This window comes from Typopeltis vanoorti, chromosome 21, assembly GCF_054136105.1.
Source record: "Typopeltis vanoorti isolate ZY-2024b chromosome 21, IOZ_Tvanoo_1.0, whole genome shotgun sequence".
NCBI classification, from domain to species: domain Eukaryota; kingdom Metazoa; phylum Arthropoda; class Arachnida; order Uropygi; family Thelyphonidae; genus Typopeltis; species Typopeltis vanoorti.
The window spans coordinates 51532074-51557469 of record NC_143569.1 but is presented as its reverse complement, the minus strand read 5'-3'; the positions used below and the strand labels follow the sequence as shown (position 1 = coordinate 51557469).

Here is a 25396-nt window from a genome sequence, read left to right as displayed (position 1 = left end):
ACAAAAAACATGTGACCGAACAATAAAATTTCCCCAATACAGTATTATAAAGCATTTGGATGTCATATTGCTGGTTTTCAAATCCATGTTTTTTTCTAACCTTCCATAAATGGTATTTTTTTAATTAATTATAAAAATCAAAATTCTCTTCCCATTGCTGACAGGTGGTGGATATTGTAAAAAAAAAAAATAGCCTGTTCTGTATAAATAGTGGCATGCCCAACACATTATGTAATCTGTTCCAAATACTCGGAGCAAGAGGGCAGCTGTAGAATGCATGTTCTACTGTTTCCAATTGGTAACAGATGTCACAGATTGGATCTCCGATGTTAAAGTACCTCCATTTGATGGCATTGACTGGAAGGTGACCATATGCAATTCTCCAAGCAAGATCCTTCCTGTTAGGCCACCCTTGGAACTTCATCAAATTATGAAACAAAATATTGTTGTCAATACCCAACTGTGGAACTTCACAGCAAAAGAGATTAAAGATTTCTTTATAACAAATTTTACTTTTTTTAATGGAAAGAATGTCAATTCTGGAGTGTTTTAGCAGTCTTAGAGTTAAGCACAGAGTGTTGTAGAATTCAGGAACAATCTCAGCTTTTGGACCTTTATAATCATTAACTCCAAACAGGGGAAGATGAAAACCCAAGTAGTTCTGGAGAAGGTCTGCATATGTGTGATTAGTTTGCAATATTTTATGGATTTTTGAAGCTGTATTGCTTAAATAGCAGAATTTTAAGACTGGAAGTTCAAATCCTCCATACTTCTTTGATAGTTGAAGAAATTCCTTTTTAACTTCTTGGTATTGGCTAGACCAAAAAAATTGCACAGGTTTACTATATAATTGCTTTTCTTCAGCTTCTGTGACGTCAGTAATATTTATTATGTACAACTGAGCAGGAAAGATAATGGTTTTTAGACTACTATGGTTTTAGAAGAAAAGGAGAGCAGCCCTATTTTCCAGTCTTCTATCATTTCCAAGTTCTTGTATGTAAGTTCTTGGACTGGAAATATTGGGTAAGTGGAGAAGGGAATTAAAAGTATAATGAAGGGGTTCTCTCTTTGGGTTTAGTCCAAAAGGAATGCCTCCAAGATCCCACTTTCCATAAACTTTTAATTTTGTCTTGTCTGCATTAATAATTAATCTGCTGCTTTTGCTGAATTTTTCCAAAATACCAATATACATATATATATATATATATATATATATATATATATATTGGCGTACATATTTACTCGGTAGATAATGTTATGAAAAAATTAGTTTGAATGACTATAATACTGAGAATAAAAAGAATAAAGTTTAATGCTGAGATACTACTAGTTTCGTTGAACAAAATTCAACTTCTTCAGCTATCAAAGACAAAGAATTATGTAAAATAACAGAGACATAATAAAGTTACATCAACAGAACTAATATAAAAGACCGAAGTACAGTTTAAAACAGAAATGCATGCTGGAATTCCAATTAAAATTGACTACATGCGAGAGTTGTCACGAGAGCACCAGTATTGGACAGTGGCAATGTGTGCTTCAGAAAGATTGTAGCTAAGACTGTTATTTATATGGGATGAATCAAGGGATATTTCTTTAGATTCGACTATCTTCCTTTCGAGCTCATCATAACACCTACTATTATTACTATGGGCAACTCCAAGGAGTCCATAGGCTATTCGAGGAAGGCCCTAACATCATGTCAAGAACAATTATTCGACATTCACGCAGTATCTATCATACTTCGCTTTGAACTCATTTACAGTCATGGCACCCACAACAGACTGACAGCTTATTCCACTCATTCACCACTCTCCAAGTAAAAAAACCTACCTCTAACACCCTTGGTAACCACACTCTTGCCCAGCAGCCATGGATGGCCCCTAGTCCTCCCACTACCAGTCCTATTCTCAAAAATATCTTCTGAATTAATCTTATAGAAACCCTTCAGTAATTTGAATGTCTCAATCATATCACCCCTTTTCTGCCTATCAACCAATTTCTGCAGCCCACAAATCTTCAACCTGTTCGCATAAGGTTCATTTCATAGTCCTGCTATTATCTTGGTCACTCGTCTCTGGATCCTCTCCACCTCCTTCCCATCAAGAAGAAACCCTGGCACCCATATCTGGTCACAGTAGTCTAGATGGGGGCTTATCAAGGCTCGATACAGAGGAACAATAACCTGTTTGTCTCTGCTTGTTAAAGTATTTTTCAATAACCAAGTGATTTGATGAGCTGATTTAGCCACTTTTGTGATGTGCCCCCTAAACTTCAACTCCTTATCCACCAATACTCCCAAATCTCTGGCCTCGTCAATCTCCTGGAGTATACAATTCCACCAATGTGATATACTGCTGCTAATCTTTTCACCCCGAAATGCATAACCTTACATTTTGCCACATTAAATTGACATCCATTCTCCGTAGCCCAGTCCTCCAAACTATCCAAGTTTTCTGTTTATCTTGGTACATCTGTCATAAGCATCCATGTGAAATTGCAAGTCATTCTATCAATTAGTTTGTTTTATACAGTTGCCTGAAGCAAAAGTTGTCTGTATCCCTTGAAATGGATAAAATTGAGTATCGCGTGGTTATAAAATTCTTTGTAAAAGAAGGTTTAATGACAAAAGAAATTCATTTGAAGTTCATAAAAGTTTATGGGCACTCTTCTCCATCATTTTTGACAATTAAGAAATGGCCTGCTGAGTTTAAACGTTGCCGTACCAGCCTTGAAGATGATCCATGTGAAGGACGTCCAAAAAGTGTAACAACACCAAAAACCATTTGACATTGGATGCACAATTTGGTATTGGATGACCAGCGAGTCAAAGTGCATGAAATTTCTGAGCCTATAGGCATTTCAAAAGAACATGTAGGATATACTTTGCATGAAGAATTGCAAATGAAAAAGCTTTGTGCAAGATGGGTGCCACATTTGCTCACAGCAGATCAAAAATGCACTTGCATCAAAAATCTCTGAACAGTGCTTGGAGCATTTTAACAAGAATAAAACTGATTTTGTCATCGATTTATTAACGTGGATGAGACTTGGATTCACCATTACACACCAGAATCCAAACAGCATCAAAACAGTGGACAGAAGCCAGTTGTTCTGCACCAAAGAAGACAAAGTCAGTTCCATCAACAGGAAAGGTCGTGGCATCGATGTTTTGGGATGCTAAAAGCATTTTGTTTATTAATTATCTTGAAAAGATTAAAACAGTAACTGGGGAATATTATTTCAATATTTTAACCAGACTAGATGAAAAAATATTTTAGAAAAGATTTGGTTTGCAGAAGAAAAAAATAATCTTTCATCAGGAAAATGCACCTGTCCACAAAGGTGTTTTGGCAATGGGAAAATTAAGGAATCTGCACTATGAATTGTTGGAAGATCCACCCTATTCCCATTTGACTCCCTCTGACTTCTATCTCTTTCCAAAACTAAACTCTTCCTCACTGGTTAGCATTTTTCTTTGAATCAAGAGGTGATTGCAGCTGTAGAAGGGCATTTTGCTGATCTTACTGAGAACCACTACATGGATGGGGCATGAGTGCTGGAGCATTGCTGGAATAAATGTCTTAAGGGAGATTATGTTGAAAAGAAAAATAATTTTGAAATTATAAATCCATTTTTTCATTGTTAGGCCGAGAACTTTTCAGACTACCCTTGTATATATCTTTAGAGGCATTGGAGTTGGGATTTTTCCATGTTATTTGTTCCTTCATAAGAATTTTGTATCAATTTGAACTAGATGATTGTAAAATGAAAACACTATGTGTCAACTTTTGTTCTACTCCAGATCAACTCCATGTCCCAATGTAAAGCAGGGAGATGAATGGGGAGATCCTACCAATTGTGAAAATGGTGATGGTTGTCCATACTGTCACACTAGAACAGAACAGCAGTTTCACCCAGAAGTAAGTGTCATAAACTTTTATATTCATAGTTTATAGACTTTGAATTTAAAATTCTTGTGAGATAATTCTTTAGAATGGATAAAGTGAAATATACAATGTTTGTGTGTTTGTTGTGCAATTCCAGTTTGAAATGCATCACTCCCTTATCAGATCCTTTGGATATGCATGATTCCTATTTGGCAGGAAACTGAACTAACTACTTCATACTTTTTTCCCTATGCAGATGACCTCTGCCAGTACAGAAAGCAGTTACTGTGTCTCAAACACAGTAATTTGTTCTGTACACAGTAAGCTGTACTTATTTCCAAAGTGTATATAAAATACAATTCATACGAGTTCACGTAAGTTTTTCATGTGAAGTGTCTTAACTTAATTTTATGAATTTTTGAGTCTATCTACCTGTCCTATCTAGTTAAATATATGCCTGAATTTCATGTAAATGAAAGTATTCATTCTTTAATAATCCAGTGATGCCATAGCATTGCACTTACTGTTATTTTATTTTAGAATACATTAAAAAAAAAAAAAAAAAGAAAAAGAAAGAAAAGGAAAAAAAAAGTCGTCATCATACATATCAAGGATTTAGGCCTAGCATGACCTGTTCCGGCCTTAGAAGTCATCGTTGAATCGTTTAAGAGGACGTCCTGGTTTTCTTTTTCCTAATGTCTTGTACTTTAAGGCTTGTTTTGGTAATCTTTCTGTTTTCATTCTTTGAACGTGTTCCATCCATTTATGTTTATATTTTTTAATTTTTTCTATTACTGGTTCTTGGTTTAATTCTTTCATAATATCTTCGTTTCTTTTGTGATCAAATAGGGTATACTTTGCAGTTTTTTTCATAAACTTCATTTCTGCTGTTGTTAATCTTTGTTTGTCTTTTTGTTTTATTGTCCAGATTTCGCTTCCATACATTAAGACCGGTAAGGCTAATGTATTGTATACTTTTAGCCTGGTTTGTTTTTGAACTAGGTTTGGTTTAAATATAGAGTTAATTACACCTGTTATTTTTAAATATTTTGCAATTTTTACGTTTATATCTTTTTCATTTTCATATGTGATCATACATCCTAGGTAGTTAAATGAATTCACCTGTTCTAAGATCTTGTTATCTAATACTATTTTAGTTCTTGCTGGATCTTGTCCTTTAAAGGCCATAGTTTTTGATTTTTCCGTTGATATTATCATACCATAATCTTTGGATATCTCATTTAGATTTAAAATAGCTTTCTGTAAGTTATCTTCAGAATTTGTAATTATTATTTGGTCGTCTGCAAAGAGGAGAGTGTTTAAGTTAACTGTAGGTGAAAGTTTAATTCCTTGATATAAATTTTTACTCCATTTTATTATTATTTTATTTAAGTAGATATTAAAAAGAGTTGCTGAGAGGGGACATTCCTGTCGGACCCCTTGGTTTATCTCTCTTGTATATGATAGCTCATGATTTAATCTTATTTGTATTTGATTATTTTCATATATACTTGTGATAGCTTTTAGGATGTTATTTGGTATTTGTCTTTCTTTTAAGATGTTAAATAATATGTTTCTTTTAACTTTGTCAAATGCTTTTTCAAAGTCAATAAATGCAATGGGTTTCTAAATTGTATTCTCTTCTTTTGTCTATTATTAATTTTAGGCAAAAGGCTGGGTCTATACATGATCATCCATTTCTAAATCCATTCTGTACCTCTAGAATAAAGTTTTCGGAATATTTCATTAGTTTGTTATTTAAGATTCTGCTATATATTTTGTAACAGGAATTTAGTATACTGATACCTCTATAGTTTTTAGGGTCATCTCTATTACCTTTCTTAAAGATAGGAATCACAATTTGCTTTTTTCCATTCTATTGGGGTGGGATACCAGTTGAGTAAATTTTATTTAAAAATAATAAGAGTCTTTCTTTGAATCTTGTTCCTGCGTATTTATATAGTTCTGAACCTAGCTTATCTTCTCCAGGTGATTTTCCGTTTCTTGTTTCTTTCAGGCTGATTTCTAATTCTTCTTCAGTTATTTCCTTTTCATTTTCGTTAATTGTTTGCCAGTTGTCTTTTTTAAAATATTTGTCTGTCCACAGTTCTGTGTAGTAATTTAGAAATTCTTCTAATTTCAATTCAGTGTTTAATTTTGTTTTTTTTGGTATCTGCATTTAGGTGTTTCAAAATCTTATATACATTGGGTCTTATTTTATATAAATCATGTTCTAAATTAGAAACAAATTTATTCCATGATTCTCTGTCTTTTTCTGACTTCTCTTTTAGCTATGGCTCTTATTCTTTTATATTCTATTTCATCTTCTAATCTTTTACTGCTTAACAATTTGTGATAGGCTTCTTTTTTCTTTTTGATTATTTTTTTGATTGTATCATCCCAGATCTTCAGTTTTTTTCTTTTATTGAATTTTTTGGTCTTTCCTAAGCTTTCATTTGCTGCTGCATTTAGTATCGTTTTTATATTAAGCCATTCTATTTCTATTTCTTCATGTTGTTTTATTTTATCTAGATATTGGTTAATTCTTTGTTCATGTAGCCATTGTACATTTGTGTCATTCAATAGTCTAGTTTTATAAACAAATGTTTCAATTTTTCTTTCTGTTCTTGTTACTTGTAGCCATTTAGGTGGTAATCTTAATTTTATTTTAACAATGAAGTGGTCACTGCTTATTTCATATCCTCTGTGAACTCTAACATCTAGTGAAAATTTTGATGTCTTTTCATTTAATATGAAGTAATCTAATATTGATTTCCATCCTCTTGCTGCCCAAGTATATTTATGTATGTCTTTATGTTTATAGAAGGAATTCATTATTTTTAGGTTATTATAAACTACAAAGTCAATCAATTTTTTACCATTCCTGTTTAGAATATGTTCTCCATGTATTCCTATATTATTATTAATTTTTGTGTTTCCAATTCTTGCATTTAAGTCTCCTGCTAAAATTATGTAATCATTTTTATTTATTTTATTATATATGTTTTGTAGCTAATTATAAAAATCAGTATTATCCTGTTCTCTTCCTTCTTCTGGGGCATATAAACCAGTTATTGTTAAATAGCCTCTATCTATTTTTATTCTAGCTTCTATTATTCTTTCATTCCATAATTTATAATGTTTTAACTGTTTTGAAAGGGAGTTATGAATCCAAATCATGACTCCTGCTTGTGCTCTTTGGTCTCTGTCGACTCCACTGTATATCACATTAAAATTTTCAGTTCTCATAGTTCCTCTTACTTTCTTTTTTGTTTCAGTGATTACTGCTATTTTGAAATTTCTTTCATTTAATAACTGGTCTAATTCCATTTCTTTATATGCTATTCCTCTTGCATTCCAGTTTGCTATGTGTATTATATTTTGTCGTTTCCATTTTCGTTTTCCCTTTTCCATTCCAGGGTCGTTTCCCATAGATTCAATCCGATTATCTTTTTCTGTCAGCTTACAAGTAGGATTATGTTCTCCATGTCAGGGGACTAGCCTGACGATGGAATAGTTTAGTGGTAGGGCTGCTACCTTAAGGCTTCTGAACTAGCCTTCTTCCGAATTTAAACCCATAGGAGGAATAGGGTATATTGAAGGGGAAAGAGTAGATTATAGAAGAAATATAGTAAGGTTTATAGAGAGGGCATAGTCGTAAGGCTAGAAATGAAAAGACCCCATGGCCCTCGAGTACTCTAATAGCATAAGGGTCATAAAGTAAGAAGGGTTGGCTGATAAGGCCTTATAGGAAAGATTAAAGTAAGTGGATCTTCCTCAAAGTAGCAGAAGGAGAGGATAGATCCAGCTAGGGGTCCATGGGAGTGCCGCTTCCCTTACAATCAAGATGATTGCCCCTTATGGCCCTGGTCCATGAGTCCTTATTCAGATTTCTGAAAACTGCAGCACACAATTTCCCCTCCCCCAGTTGAAACAAGTGAAATTTGATGTCTGTTAGCAACAAGTATGTACTTGGAAGTAAAGTACTACTGAATCCACAAAATGCAGTGCCATAGAATAGATATTAGAGATGTGTACTTTTCAAATCAGCATATTTTTTTGAAACCTGCCAGTTTTTGATCTGCTTGGTTGCTTTCATTTACTCAGAGAGAAAGAACAAATCTTAGATTTTTTGCTTCTTTGGAAGATGGCACCATGGTGGTGGTGGGGGAGTGATGCAAGAAAACATTTCATTGTCACACATCAAGGGGTTGCACCCAATATGTACAGACATGTGTTTTGTGATTTCAGAATAGTCGAACAATTTTATTATTAAAAGTAAACTGTTAGTGATTTGATGCATTTGGAGAATTGCTTACTTAGTTATCATGCACAAAAATGAAAAAGTTATGCTAGTGACTCAGTTTCAAACACGTTCAAATTTAATAAGCTGAAAGAAGTCGAGAACATTTGGTTGTTTTGCATACTTAACTAACATTTCATTAGTTGCTTTTTTTAATTATTAAAATGCAGTTAATAGTTGTTCAACTGTTAAGTATTTTTTTAAAATAAGTTCAAAGCATGGACATGAAAGCTATTAAAATATCACTGAATAACATGGAAACGAAGTATAAAATAGTTTATTTCATCCACCATGGCCATTTGAATGGTTTGAAGTATACATTTTCTCTCTTTAGAAGGAGAACGGAAATGATTGAGACATAAGTTGGTGAGGAGTTGTTACCAGATTATTGTGGAGATTTTTCATATAGTAAAGGGAGTCAGGTGTTGAACAAGAAGCCATCACTAGAGGATATATGAGAGCAAGGGGGGGGGGGAGAAGAGTATTTTCTTTGCTTGGAGAGAGGTTTGTGGGTAGAATGTATTGCCTTAGATTATGGTGAGTGCAGAAACTTTGAATGAGTTTAAGAAAGTTTGATCTTTTGGCACATGTGTGGACTTCCTGCAATGAGTTTGATCCCTTGAAAGTCTGTTAATAATCATTTTAACAGTTTTAAATTCTTGAAGAAGGAAAGACTATGAACATATTTTTTACATATTTATTAAAGCACCATAATTATAATACATCTATCATTATAATCCATTATAATCTACTATTATAATAGTTTTTTCACATGGTTATACTATAAATTAAAGATGCCAAGAAATTATATTCTTGGTTTCGTCTTTTATCCTAGTGTTAGAAAACAAAGTTTTACACGTGAAGTCACTTCACGATTGGGCTACTTGTATGTAGAGACTAATGACTTCACATCAGTTGCCTTAGTATACATTACTTTAACCTTAGTATCATTTCTGGGCTAGCTCCCACTGATGAGATCTCAATAAAGGTTGAAACCAGTCTGGGTACTGGCCTTTCCCATAATGCATAGTATTATGAGAGAGAGAGAGAGAAAGCATTATAAAAGAGATGGATAGTATTATACATGTCTGTAAGGATATGTGCATTACATTTTGAGATACTAAGGCAATTGATGTGAACTTATTATCCTCTATATACAAGTAGCCCAGTCATGAAGTGGCTTCACACATAAACTTTGTTTGCTTACAATTGCTTACAATTAAGGGATGAAACCGAGAATGTAATTTCTTGGCATCTTTAATTTATTTAAATTCCTTTTCATTCACCTGAAGTTGCTTTCTGGTGCAGGTTTAAGCTTCGTTTATCATTGGACCATTCTTCTTTGAGGACATTTGCCACTCAGGTCCTGTGATCTGCTCAGTTACTTCCCAAAGGTATCGCAATATGATAAACAGTTTTGTTGTGCTACAGCTATAGCAGCCCATGTGCATGGATTCAGTCATTTTCATGCAGGATGAGGGGGCCTCCCACACAGCTGATCCATACAGCAGTTTCTTCAAGAACATTTAACGGAAGCTTGAGTGATCAGCAGTGTTTTTCCCACTGCATGGCCACCTTGTTCACCTGATCTGATCCCCTGTGACTTCTGACTCTGATTTCTCAAAGATAGGGTTTATTGGGATCATCCTGATAACTTGCCAGTGCAGAAAGACAGCATAACGCAGCATTTGCACAACATCAGTTCCAACCGGCTGTGTTCTGCTGTTGAACACACTGTAGAAAGGATGCAATTTGTGGCATACCAGGATGGGTTGTACATTAAACAGCACAGCTTGTGAATGCATAGTGGAAGTCTATAAAAATGTGGTATTTATGCTTGTGTCGCTTTTCTCCTTTTTACACACACAGAAAGATTGCATCTGCATTCAGTACATTATACATTGCCGCTGGTGGCAAATTTTGGACTTTTTTTTTTTTAGATATCACTTCCACATGGCACGGCATGCAATGTATTCCTGTAAAGTTTTGCAGCATTTAAATCCGCATGGCCTTAACTAGGGATACTTTAATTTTGATCACCTGGTATGTTTGGTCTGTACCATTAAAATCAGAAATGACCAGTAAACTTCAGCATTCAGTCAAGTTTATAATGGGTTATCTCCAGTTTCAAGTGATTAACATTAGAATATTAACATTATTCATAAGAATAAGATTAAAAAAATAATTAAAGGATCTTTTTACACACAAATGGTTGCATACATTCTTCATAATTTTTAAATTAACATTAAAATGAAAGAAATACTGCATATTATGCCATATTTAATTTAGTTCTAAGAGAAGACTATTAATTTGGTCTTTGTTCAGTTAGAAAATTCACTTTAATAATCTTCTCTTAGAACTAAATTAAATATGGCATAATATGCAGTATTTCTTTCATTTTAATGTTAATTTAAAAATTATGAAGAATGTATGCAACCATTTGTGTGTAAAAAGAACCTTTAATTTTTTTTTTTTTTCTCTTATGAATATTTTGATTTACAAGGCATGTCCAGTAAGTAAGGTCCATTCAGAATTTACTACCAAATAAGAAATAGAAGGGGGTCTTGCATGCATGGCAGCATAGAATGAGTCATTAATAGCTGTTGACCATTTTACTTTCATCATATTATTGTTTGTTGTCTTCTACAAAGAATTTGAGTGCTGTGATTAAATAAAAAAATATGAAAAATTCCACCAGTTGCAAGGTTTTCATGGTGTGATACGTTTTTTGTTCGCAGAAAACAGTAGTACTGCAGAAATTCATCGACCATGTAAGGTTTATGGGCCTAACATGATGAGTGATGATAAGGTTAGGCAATGGTTTCATTTGTTTAAAGAAGGGTGCAGAAGTGTTCAAGATGATGAACACAGTGGCCAGCCAAGTGTGGTGACAGACTATTTGGTGGAAAGATTGAACACAAAAATTCATGAGAATCATCGTTGCACAATTATGGAACTTTCTTTTGAATTCCTGGAAATTTTATGCTCAGTCATTCATGAAATGGGTATAAGAAATTGTATGTTAGATGGGTCCAAAAAATGCCCACTGATGTGCATAAACAGCGAGTGAAATCAGCATAAAATTTTTTGGAGCATTACAAAAATAAAGGAGATGATCTTTTTTCTCATATTGTGACTGTTTACAAAACATTATTTGTAAAAGGGATCTTGCTCATCTATTTCCTTCAGCAGGGAACAACAATTAATGCAGATGTGTGTTGTGAAATGCTGAAGAAACTCAGATGAGCAATTCAGAACAAAATATGAGGAATGCTGTTGTCAGGGATTGTGTTTTCGCATGACAATGCACGAGTTCACACTGCAGCTCAAACTTCCAACAAATTCAGAAGTTTGGGTGGAAACTTGCATATAAAGCAGTGGCTTCTATCTCATCGGTTTGAAGAAGATGAGGAACTGAAGAACAGAGTGACTCAGTGGATTGAACTCACTGGTGGCAGACTTTTTTGATGTGGGTATGAGAAGCTGGTACCACAATAGCAAAAATGCTGGAAATCAATGGCGTCTATGAGGGGAAATAAAAATAAGTAGATAGGTATTTTACCATATATTAAATCTTTTTTTCTTCAGTTTTTTTATTCTTGATTGGATCTTACTTTCTAGATGTGCCTCATGGAATTTTTTTTAATCTAAATTTTTAATTTTAATGGTACATTTTGCATATATTTATTCATTTTGAACATTTGGTGTAAATAAAATTGAGGTAATTTAACATTTTTAAAATTTAAACATTAATTCTGCATTTAATAGTTCTTCCTAATGTGTCCTGTTGTTTGTATTTGTACTTTTTTCATGTGGTGTTTTGTTTTATTTGTTTGGTTCCTGCTCTTTTTTTTTTCTCTCTTTTGCTGTTTCCTTTATGTATAGTTCCTGCAATAGATAAATGTTGTTTTGTCATCAAAGTAAGATTTCCTGCCATTCGCTATCACGAATGTTTAAGCTTTTACTGATTGTAATAGAGAACTTAAAATCACATTAGTTCTGTGTGACTTAGTTTGGGACTTTTCTGTTTTAGTGGTATTTGCTATAACGTATGTCTATGTACCATGTAAAAATAGATCACATAAGACACATAGAAATCAGGAAGAAGTCTGGACTCACGGACATAATAAAAGCAATCTACAACAGCAAAAGAAGATGGGCAGGACATCTCGCCAGAATGAGAGACAACAGATGGACAGTCAGAGTTAAACCGGTATCCGAGAGATACCAAAAGAAAACCAGCCTTAAGGTGGGAAGACCCAATAATTAAGAAAGTTGGAAGAAAAGGGAGAAGAAAGGCCCAAGACAGGAATAGCTGGACACTTTGCGCCCTGCAGTCATGGAGAAATCCTGACTGAAATCATAGGTCCATCAAGGTAATCAATGTAAATGTCTATGTATACAAATGTCTCATCTTCTAACCCCACTATGGAGACAACTTCTCTGACATATTTGGAAGACAGTTTCTTAGCATGCAGTGTTTAGGAAGCTACTTGTTCACATATTTCTCTTAACAGGAATCCTTGCTTGATTTTCATTTCTTTGATTGCATAATACTAACGGTTTCCAGTTGCCTTCACCAGAAGGCATTATAAAAGTCCTGATAGCAATTGTAATGTTTATATAGCTACAGATGTGAACTTCTTTTATGCTATACGTCAGTGGTTCCCAACCTTTTTCCACTTGTGTACCTCTTTTAAACCCATTTCTATAAATTGTACCCTTTGTTTTTAAAATAGCTGGTTTTTAAATACTGACACTTTTGTTCAGTGCGTATCTTAATGTAAAATGGTGGAAATGAGGTAATGAGTTGGGAAAGGAATATTACTACACTAAAAGTACAAACCACAGATTTCATTTTACAATATTCCTGAAATTTGTAAAAGCGGCAATTCAAAATTCACATTTATTGTTCCATAACTAACGTTCTGCATTTTGTTTACTTTACTTGTTTTTCTGCCATTACTGATTATTTTTCGTGTACCCCTGAACGGCCCCAGCACATGCTCCCGGAGGTACATGTACCACCAGTTGGGAACCGATGCTATACATTATTAACAGCTCTTTTTAATCTATTTCAGTATATGTAAGTCTTATTTGCAATCTGTTAACATTTGGATCATTTTCCTGTAACTCTGATACTGCTATTTATTTAAGTAGCAGAACTTGTGGTAGTGTTTTATTTATATATTAAAGTTTATGCAGGTAACCCTCGTATAATGCGAATGTTAGGTTTTGCAGAAATGCTGCATTATATAAATTGTGTTATGTGAGACTCAGATCACATAGAAAAATTAGGGTTATGTTCAGAAATAGTTTTTTTTTTTTTTTTTTTTTTTTAAATTATATAAACAACAATGACATATCCAACAAAAATATTTTTTTATTTAATTCAGGTAATTCACGTAAGTTAAGAAAACGTAAACTATGAAACAAATACATAGTATAAAATTATAAAAATTAAAAATTGTATGCAAACTTCATTGCACATAATGCATAAATGTTTTAGGCAAAATAAAACAAAGCACATATTTTAATCTTTCATAGCATAAGGATTTGAGGATCGGTTAATAAACATTGGTTTTGTCATGTAATTACCTGATGCATTACTGCAAAGTAATTCTATGCAGCAGTAATTCTATCTTTGGAAACTGAATCCTGCAGCTGATCTTCCATTTTTCGAAATATATGTGCGTTTTGTATTTTTTTCCCCCAATATAACCGATTCATCCTCATTGAACTTTGATAGCTTTTTATTTAATAAGATTTCCATCCAAAGGAATTTTCTTTTGAGTGCAATCTTCTATCCAAATCATTAGAGATTTCTCTATTTTTTCCATTAGAATATCGCGTACACAAGCAACGTGCTTTGCACGTATTGTTGACCCAGCAATGAACTTTCTCGGATTTTATGTTCATTTTGTTTGAATGTTTGAATTGTTGATTTATTTAAATTCAAAGTCCTTGCAACAGCTCCTGGTTTTTCTCCATTTTTCAACCGATCTAAGATTTTAATTTTTTTCTTCAAGAGAAATCAATTTTCCTTTCAATGTTGGTTTTTTCCTTTCTTTGCAGTTTTGTGGCCATTACTATAAAAAATAAATTTTTTACATAAAAAAAGCATTACATATTGTATGTAACTCACTAGAAAATAAAGTGCTCAGCTTGAGATTAACACATTTATGATTTTTTAGTGTGCTTTCCTGGCAGAAACCGAAGATAATTTTCTATAATAAACACTTTATACAATAAAAAAATTGACGTGCATGAATTTATATTAGGGTAGTTCCCCTAATATTAATTCGCTACTTATAACTACATGCGTGACACAAATTTAACGAAGATCAAATTTGATTTTTAAGGTCGCGCGGTGAAAAACACATGTAAAGATAAAGGTTTACTACAATTTGTATAGTGTGTTTTTATCGAAACTGCATTGTATAAGTACTGCGTTGAACAAGGGTTACTACAATTTCTAGACCTCGTTATACGAATGTTGCCTGTGTGTGTGTGTGTGTATATATATATATATATATATATATCCTGTTTACTAAGGAATGATGATTAAAATTTGTCTGCAGTTTTTTCATTTGTGATAGCATTCTGGCTTAGATTTATGTAATTGACTGAAACTAGGAGTAAAGATTCTAAAGAATAGTAGGGAGTGTTTGCATTAACAAAAGAGAATTTTGACATTAAAGTGTACTTTGATTAGTCATGTTTTTATAAAGTAATACATGAAGCTTATAGAATAAAATCTTAGATTATTAATTTTAGAAGTCTAGTCACATAACAAACCATTAGGAAAAAGAAAACCAGGATGTCCTCTTAAGAGATTCAACGATGACTTCTAAGGCTGGAAGGCCACTCTAGGCCTAAATTCTTGATAGGCATGCTGATGAAGTCACATATCAAAGTGTGTAATGGTTATTATCTTGTCAGAAGAAGTCAGGCTGGGAAAATGGTAGAGATGTGTTATTGCTTATTAAGAAATATATTGACTGAGATAGAGAATAATTGAATTCCTGTTTGAATGAGTGTGATGCTTAATTTGTGGGTGGGATTTGCATAAAATTAGCATAACAATTGAAGGTGAGAATGCTACCACTTTGAACTAAGTAGTTATAAACTTATCACTTAAGAGATAAGGAAAATCTAGTATTATTAATGGAAGATATTAACATAGGTGTTATTTGAGGGTGTTATTTTCTGTTGGTGGGAAAAAGACCAAGATATAGGTGGATTGATATGGTAAATAGTGCCTTAGAAGATAGAAATATAAGATCTGATAATGTTGGAGTCTTAACAGGTAACAGATTGATTTGGAGGAAAATTGTAGATAGGAAGTTAGTAATGTAAATTTTTCATGTAGTAGACTATCATATCCTGTACACCCCTTAAGAGTACATGTCAGGAATTTGACAATTATGATGTTATTTGAAGGAATGGATTATTACAGGTGGTGATTAAGGGAATGATCAGCTAATAATGCAAATAATAGTAAATTTTCAGAGCAGTTTTGTGATGGTCATCTCAAGCAACATGTATGAACTTACTTGGGGTGGGGGGTCTTAAAGTCGTAAATTTCTAAATTTCCCTCACAAAGGGAGTAATGATTATTTATAAAGCATCAGGCAGAATTTATTTAGGAATTAAGAAGTATTAACTAGGTGACATTATTTAATGCAAGTGACAAAAATGGGTAATACCGAAGAATATTTTGCATGTAAGGATATAATTTCCTAGAATAAATTTCAAAATAAATCTGAAATCAAATTTATTTTGAAAGAGCCTATAAGAGTCTATATCTCAGTCCTTATCAACAATTCCCCTTGGGTTAAAAGCCAATATATATCCCATCTAGGACAATGAACCTTTATCAGGGATTTTCAACTGAAGGTGAGTTAGCCAATCTAATACTGAGATGGAACATTTTTCTCATTAGAAACTCAGGATTTTTAATCCTGCAAAACAGGCAACTTGGCCAAAAGAACACACAAAATGTATATACATAGCAGACATTGCAGATAGGATTCCCTGCCCCATCATACATAGTAAGCAGGCTTATATGAAACCAAGACTGTGATGGGTCATTGAGTCTAATACAAAGAAAAGATGAGATGGGATCTGGAATCAGCTGGATGAGAATAATCACTTTTTCAAAGAAATAACTGAAAGTTATGTTTTGAGAATGGATCTGATAAATCAGTTATTAAACTGTAACATAAGCAACTGTTTACACTGCAAAGTACATGGGTGGTCTGAAAAGTTCTTGGCCTTGACCATAGATGGCAACGCTATCAGCACGATTTTTTTTTCCCTAAGTTGGTACATCTGTCATAAGCATCCACGTGAAATTGCAAGTCATTTTATCAAGTAGTTTGTTTTATATAGCTGCCTGAAGCAAAAGTGTTGTCTGTATGCCTTGAAATGGATAAAATTGAGTAATGTGGGAATATAATAGTTTATGGGCACTCTTCTCCTTTGTTTTTGACATTAAGAATTTGGCTGCCGAGTTTAAACATAGCCGTAGCAGCCTTGAAGATGATCCACATGAAGGACATCCAAAAAGTGTAACAACACCAGAAATCATTGATCACATGCATGATATGGTAATGGATGACCGGTGAGCCAAAGTGCGTGAAATTGCTGAGACTATAGGCATTTCAAAAGAACGTGTAGGATGTATTTTGCATGAAGAATTGCAAATGAAAAAGCTTTGCGCAAGCTGGGTGCCTCGCTTGCTTGCTCACAGAAGGTCAAAAACGCACTCGCATGAAAATCTCTGAACAGTGCTTGGAGCATTTTAACAAGAATAAAACTGATTTTGTGCATTGATTTATTACTATGGATGAGACTTGGATTCACCATTACAAAACAGTGGACAGAAGCGGTTGTTCAATGGTTCCATCAGCAGGAAAAGTCATGGCATCGGTGTTTTGGAATGCTAAAGGCATTTAAAGGTATGATTTATTAATTATGTTGAAAAGGGTAAAACAATAACTGGGGAATATTATTCCGATCTTTTAACCAGACTAGACGAAAAAAAATTCATGAGAAAAGACCTGGTTTGCAGAAGGAAAAAAATAATCTTTCATCAGGACAATGCACCTGCCCACAAAGGTGTTTTGGCAGTGGGAAAATTAGGGATCTGCACTATGAATTGTCGGAACATCCACCCTATTCCTCAGATTTGGCTCCCCTGACTTCTATCTCGTCCCAAAATTAAACTCTTCCTCGCTGGTCAGCATTTTTCTTCGAATCAAGAGGCGATTGCAGCCGTAGAGGGGTATTTTGCAGATCTTACTGCTAACCACTACAGGGAAGGGATAATGGTGCTGGAGCATCGCCAGAATAAATGTATTAGTATTAATGGAGATTATGTTGAAAAATAAAAATTATTTTGAAATTATAAATTCGTTTTTTCATTGTTAGGCTGAGAACTTTTCAGGCCACTCTCGTAAATTGTTAATTAAATATTATAAAGCAAAATTTGAATGCAGACTACTAGGAATGCTGTGACAAGTTTTTAATCTCATGAAAAAAAAAAGAAAAAAAGTACGGTTAATGGAAACTAAACATATAGTTCCTCAGGAATAATTCATAATAATCCAGATGTAGTTGTGAAAGAATTTTAATATTTTGCATATTTTTAATATTTAATATTTAGATGTTTTATAAATATTATAAATGAACATTGGTTCATTTAGAAGAAATGACATAATAAATGAAGAAATAATTTTATATCTGAAATGATTTGACATATGTCAAGGTTAGAGATATGTCTTCTTTGATTGCATGTCTGGGTTAATCAATCCATTAGATCTTCAGTAAATTACTGAGATTGGGAATAGTACTCTCTGCTTAATGATCCGACACTGTGCATATGATATTGGAGTCATTTGAAAAGGAACAGCTGAGAATTGCTCCTCCACTCTACCTGCAGTCGAGACTTATTCACAGCTTGTTTGAGCCATTAAAAGATCACATGATGTGCCAGCAGTTTAGAGTGATGTGGCAGTTCATCATGCTATTCACAGCTGATTGTGTGGTGCTAGAATGAGCTGTTGTTTCAAGGATACTTGCGACATAAGGCTGAATGATGTAATCACAAGAAAGATATTTATATAACCAAATATTTCGGTCTGGAAATAGCAGACCATCGTCAGTGGTAATACAAAGAACAATTTAAAAATACAAGCTAGAATACTAACATAGATTGTTAATATTATAACACGGTGCGTGATGTTAAATCACTAAGTATGAAACGGAATATTTTGAAGTACAAACATGATTGAATTTGCTATTTTAAAAAAAAAAAAAAAAAAAAAAAAATTAATGAGTAATCTTGATTAGACTTTCCCAGATTTTTGATATAGATATACAGTCATTACGATTCAGGTTGGGGCGATGGAGCAAGGCCTCCATGCTTTCCTTGAACAAACGTTCGAACCTATAACGGGATCTATGTAAGAGGTGAGTCTTGGACCAAAGGATGCTGTGGTTAGTTTCAATCCCGTGTTGAGCCAATCCATACTTTTCAGGTCTGTTGTGAAGAATGGATGATTGATGTTCTTGGATTCTTTTTTCAAGAGAATGTCCAGTTTGTCCAAAATAAAAGAGATCACAGTTGCATGGAATTTGATAAACTCCAGGAAGAGATAAAGTTGAGCGTTTGTCTTTAGGAGAAGGAAAATGAGAAGACAATTTGTTGAAACAATTTGAAGAAATAGGTGAATACGTAGTTGTTAAATCATATTTCTTTAAAATTCTTGCGATAGGTTCTGAAATACCAGATATATAAGGAATAGGCACTCGACGTGTTGAAACTTTGTTGTTTTGTAGAGGATTATAAGAATTGAGAAGATGTTGAGTACTTTTTTCAGAAAAGCCATTGAGTTTCATGTGTTGTTGGATAGTAGAAAGTTCTTTCTGTAGATAATCAAAAGTAGAACAATTAGTTTTGGCTCTTCTGATGAGGCATTTTAAAATTCCTGTTTTTTGACATGGATGATGGGCTGATTCTTTAAGAATATAACGACCTGTGAATGTTTGTTTCCTGTATACTGTAGTTGTGAGAATATTTGAAGGTGATCGGATGAGGAGAACGTCTAAAAAAGATAACTGGTTGTTTTCTTCTAATTCCATAATAAACTTTATGCGATTATTCAAGGAATTAATACTGTTTAAAAAGGAAGGTAAAGCGTTTTTGCTGTGAGGCCAAATAGTAAATATGTCATCTATATATCTTACCCAAAAAAATGGTTGAGGGAAAATAGATGCGAAGAGGACTTTTTCTAAATGTTCTAAATAAAAGTTGGCTAAAACCTGAGAAAGAGGACTTCCCATGGCTGTTCCTTCTACTTGACTATAAAATTTGTTTTGATATACGAAATATCCAGAATGTATTACGAAATCGAATAGTTTTATGGAATTAGAAGAAAACAACCAGTTATCTTTTTTAGACGTTCTCCTCATCCGATCACCTTCAAATATTCTTACAACTACAGTATACAGGAAACCAACATTCACAGGTCGTTACATTCTTAAAGAATCAGCCCATCATCCATGTCAAAAAACAGGAATTTTAAAATGCCTCATCAGAAGAGCCAAAACTAATTGTTCTACTTTTGATTATCTACAGAAAGAACTTTCTACTATCCAACAACACATGAAACTCAATGGCTTTTCAGAAAAAAGTACTCAACGTCTTCTCAATTCTTATAATCCTCTACAAAACAACAAAGTTCCAACACGTCGAGTGCCTATTCCTTATATATCCGATATTTCAGAACCTATCGCAAGAATTTTAAAGAAATGTGATTTAACAACTACGTATTCACCTATTGACAAATTGTCTTCTCATTTTCCTTCTCCTAAAGACAAACACTCAACTTTATCTCTTCCTGGAGTTTATCAAATTCCATGCAACTGTGATCTCTTTTATTTTGGACAAACTGGACATTCTCTTGAAAAAAGAATCCAAGAACATCAATCATCCATTCTTCACAACAAACCTGAAAAGTCTGGATTGGCTCAACACGGGATTGAAACTAACCACAGCATCCTTTGGTTCAAGACTCGCCTCTTACATAGATCCTGTTATAGGTTCTAACGTTTGTTCAAGGAAAGCATGGAGGCCTTGCTCCATCGCCCCAACCTGAATCGTAATGACTATATATCTATATCAAAAATCTGGGAAAGTCTAATCAAGATTACTCGTTAATTAATTTTTTTTTTTTTTTATAGCAAATTTAATCATGTTTGTACTTCAAAATATTCTGTTTCGTACTTAGTGATTTAACATCACGCGGCGTGTTATAATTTTAACGATCTATTGTTAGTATTCTAGCTTGTATTTTTAAACTGTTCTTGTATTACCACTGACGATGGTCTGCTATTTCCAGACCGAAATATTTGGTTAAATAAATATCTTTCTTGTGATTACATGATTATATCATTCAGCTAGATGAGCTTCTTTGAAAGTGTGTGGGATTTTTAAATTCTTACACTGTTAGCAGAAAGAAATGTGTAGATTTTCTTAAGATTTTGCCAAAATGTGAAGAAATCATGCCAAACCTGACATTATTTTTCATTTGTATATACAATTTTTGGTTTACTATAAAATAATATTTGTTCATACATACATACATACATCTTCAAGGCCCAATCTTCCTAATTCATCTGCCACCAAGCTCATGTGTTCTGGTGGGATTCCCAAATGTGTCCACCCAAGGTTTTGGATATAATCTATCCAGCGAGTCCTTGCCCTTCCACGTGGCCTCCCACCCTCTGGCTTGGCAAAGAGGGCCTGCTGAGGGAGCCTCTCTTGTGGCATTCTGACCAGGTGCCCCTACCAGCGTAACTGTGATCTCTCAACACGGAGAAGCAGCGGTTCAGTATTGAGGGTTTCCCGAATTGCAGAGCTTCTGACTCTGTCGAGTTTTGTCAGTCCCGCAACCCCTCGAAGGAACCTCATTTCAGCCGCTTGGATTCGTGTCCGCATTCTTTCGGTCATTACCCAACTCTCATGACCATAGGTGAGGATGGGGACATAGACTGTATTGAAGACAACCAGCTTTGCCTTCTGGCTTAACTCCCGCTTCAATACTACCGAACGGCCAAGCTCCCACAATATTGAGCTTGCTAAGCCAATTCAAGTATCTAGCTCTACGCCCCATTTTCCATCATCCGTGAATATGGACCCAAGGTTTTTAAACTTCTCCGCCTGTCTCATTGGGACTCCACTTACATTTAGAGTGCACTGGGATGGTTGTCTTGAGACCACAAATGTTTCAGTTTTGGCCACACTGATCTTCCTTCCGGCATCTGCACAAACAGCTACAAACCTATCCAGGGTCCGCTGGAGGTCATCTGTGGAAGAGCTAAGCAGAACTAGGTCATCTGCAAAAAGCAGACGTCCAATGCTACATTTTCCAATTCTGACACACTCACTGCCTCGACTGTGCCTATCAATCCAGTCCATAAATATTATGAAAAGGAGGGGTGACAGAACACACTCTTGGTGGAGGCCAACGGAAACTGTGAAAGGTTCAGACTTTGTGCTGTTTACCCTGACACAAAAATCTGGGCATTCATACAGGGACTTGATGGCAGCTAATAGTTGACCATCCACTCCATACTCCTGTACTACTTGCCAAAGCAAGGAATCCCGAGGAACCCGGTCATATGCCTTCTCCAAGTCCACAAAACATGTGTAGACATTCTTGGCATATTCCCAAGATTTCTCAAAGACTTGCCTTAAAGTGAAGATTTGGTCAGTTGTGCTTCTACCAGGATGAAAGCCACATTGTTCTTCCTGGAACTTTGACTGAACTATGCTCCTGCACCGTCTTTCCAAGCACTTAGCATACACTTTCCCAGGCAGGCTGAGCAGAGAGATGCCACGATAGTTACTGCAATCCTTCTGATCTCCCTTCTTAAAGACTGGTATTATTATGCCTGTCTGCCATTGCTTTGGTGCTCGCCCAGATATCCAAGCAGCCTGACACACTCGAGTCAGCCAGAGAACACCATCTCGATTTAAGGCTTTTAGCATTTCGGGCCGAATTTCATCATCGCCAGCAGCCTTGCCCGATTTTATTGCTAAATGGACCTCTTCTGCTGTGAGACTGGTCATTGCCCCGATCTGCACCTCTTGGATGTCCACAACTGCTGGGCCACCTGGGTTAAGAAGGCTCTCAAAGTATTCCCTCCATCTGTGGAGGATATCCTTCTTGGTTGTTAAAAGTGCACCATCAGAGGCCTTAATTGCCCTTGCTGTGCACGATTTCCTCCTTCAAAGGCGGCGGATGGTCTGCCAGAATATTTTGTTTGCATTTGCATAGGATGAGTCTAATCTTTCTCCAAAGGATTCCCAAGCCTTCTGCTTTGCTGTCTTTATCTGCCTTAGCAGCAGCTTTTCATGCCTCAGCATACTGCAAACGCATCTCAGGTGACCTGACTCTAAGCCATGTTAGGTAGGACTCCTTTTTTGCCCGGACAGTTTTTCGGACTTCTTGATTCCACCAAGGTGTCCTTTTCTCACTGCACTGCCCGTTGCCATGCCGAGCCGCTTTCTGCCACACCATGAGAGTGCAGAGGCAGTGACAGCTGTTCTGAAAAGCTTCCATTCCTCCTCAACATCTGCAGTATGCTTGGGAATCTCTTTGAACCTGGAGGAAATGTCATCTGCAAAATTCTTCCTCACAGCCTCATTTTCCAATGTCTCCCATTTCATGCTGTATAGCTGCTTAGGCCTACCAGCGTCGATGGTAGCATCTGGTTTCTGAAGCCGTAGAGTGCACACAACAAGGTGGTGGTCAGTTAACAATTCTGCCCCTCTTCTCACACGAACGTCCAACACTGAGGAAAATAGGTCTGCTGAGACTATAAAGAAGTCAATCAGAGACCTTTGTTCTAGTGTATCCCTGTACCAGGTATACTTATGGACTTCTCGGTGCTGGAAGAAGGTATTCATTATGGACAAGCTGTTAGTACAGCAGAAGTCCAATAATTTCAACCCATTCGCATTAAGGTCAGGGGCACCGTTCCTCCCAACCACACCCCTCCATGTCTGGTCATCTGTTCCAACATGTGCATTGAAGTCACCCATTAGCAGGACTGATTCCATGTCTGCCACCCTGTCAAAAGCAGCATCCACTTCCTCTAGGAAGGCAGAGTATTCTGACTCCAGATTAGGTGCATAGGCTTGCACCACAGCCAAATCATGGTTTTTCATCTGAAGCCTTAACACACATACCCGTCCCCCCCAATGGGATCCACTCAGCAACACAGTCTGACAGCTGGGGGCTTGTGAGTATCCCCACACCTGCCTGAGCAGACATTGTTGAGCTCACACCAGAGTAGTAGAGCTTCCACCCCTTATCCAGGTTGACAGTTCCAGAGCCTCTCCTCTTGGTTGAAGAAAGCCCGACTAAATCTAGCCGGTAGCACTTAGCTTCCTCAACCAGTTCCAACTCCTTCCCTGTCAGAGAGAAGATGTTCCAGTTTCCTAAAGCCATAGTCTGGTGCCGTTGTCGTTGCCATTTCCGTCCTTTTGCAGAACCATTTCTTTGTGCTGCCCCTAAACACCTCCCCAAATGGGTAGCGGGCCCATTGATGAAGTTTCCTCTAGCAGAGTGCTGAGGAGTTGTGTCTAAGGGAGACTAACATATTTTTCTAATGGGTCCCTCTGCCTAAAACCCGAACGCGTCCCTTGGTAACCCGCGCGACGGACGTTGCGGTATGAATATTTGTTCATAATAATGAATATTTAGAATAATCTGAATGGGACTGTTATGGGTCCCTCCCCCGCTAACCTCTACATGGAATATTTTAAAAACAAGCAGTTGTTGGAACGTCTCACTTTACTGACTGTTCCAATCATGATGGTTTGGTAAACTTATTTTTACCTCTTTAAATTCCTTTCTTCTTCGTTAGTTGTTGATTGATGCTCATCTGAATATAAGGAAATTTATATTATACTGCGCCACCCTATATTCAGATTAGTCCAAATAATATAGAAGAATCAATCATCAACTATATTTGTATTATCACTTTATTTTCAGGCCGAGGTTGTTAATAGCATTTAAGGCTTCCGCGAAGATCCAATTAATTTTATGAGCGGTGCAATGAAAGAAAATCAGACAAACACCAAGTTTAATTCAACAAAAGAAAACATTTAATGTGGAATGGTACAACATAAACATACAAGTATAACTATCTGCAAAAAGTTATCCAATTAAAATTTACAAGAATACATATTCAGATATTAGTAACTTCTAAGTTAGGTTTGTAGATTGTGACTAATGTTGACATTTCTTAATTCTAAAGCTTTAGTATTTCTTTCACATAGTTCTCTCTATCCAATTGGATGAATCATATCATAAATATATTATCTCAGTTTAAAGTATTCAGAATAATTGCAATCCATTAACCATCAAACATTAATTTCTCAGTTCTTTATGCTCAGTCAATCAAGTTGAGATTAGTTCTTAAAAGTTTAAGCTTCCAAATGTTATAATAACTAATCTTATTGACAGGCTACACTGTATTCTTTCTCAGTCAGCTAACTTAAAAGAACAATATAACACTTATTGCTTTGAGAGGAAAGTACTTCAGTACATCTAACATCCGACCATTAAGTGACATAATACCACAGCTAAGGTCAAAGTATATCTGATGGAATTAACTGATATTGCTTTACAAGTCATAGAAAGCACAACTCTTACCGGGTTACCACTTGTAAGCATCGAATTTGCATAGGCACAATTGGATTTCTTATTAACTTTTACTTTATGGCAACACAATTTAAAAGAAATCTTTCAGTATAATAACTGAATTATAGACACAGAAATAGATAAGACTTGATGCACTTGGTTTAAGTTATTTATTGATTCCTTATTTTCTTCAATGTATTGACTTCAGTTCTGCACTATTCTTCCACTAACCATTAGGAAATTATTGAAGTATCAGAACTCCTATAGAAGTAATTCCAAATTCCTATTAATTCCGGGTCCTTTCCTAGACGATTTTTGGCATATATCAACTCCCTTTCTGCCACTCACTACTGATCTCTATGCTGCCTCTAGGGCTTCTCTCTTTACTTTTTCTTTCCAATCAACATGTTCTCCTTTTCCTGCCAAAATCCGGTTTTAACCCGTTCAGCTTATATCAACTGGCTTTTCTCTTTATACACAGT

At 35.2% G+C, this 25396-nt stretch overlaps 1 protein-coding gene across 3 annotated transcripts in view; it reads left to right on the top strand.

Moving 5' to 3' along the window:
• unk (RING finger protein unk) overlaps positions 1 to 25396 on the top strand; it is a 343825-nt gene that overhangs the window by 135834 nt on the left and 182595 nt on the right. For all 3 annotated transcript variants that reach the window (XM_090411598.1, XM_090411597.1, XM_090411600.1), the window contains one exon: positions 3806 to 3923. In XM_090411598.1, the coding sequence (XP_090267724.1) occupies positions 3806 to 3923 (118 nt within the window). The remainder of the gene's footprint in view (positions 1 to 3805; positions 3924 to 25396) is intronic.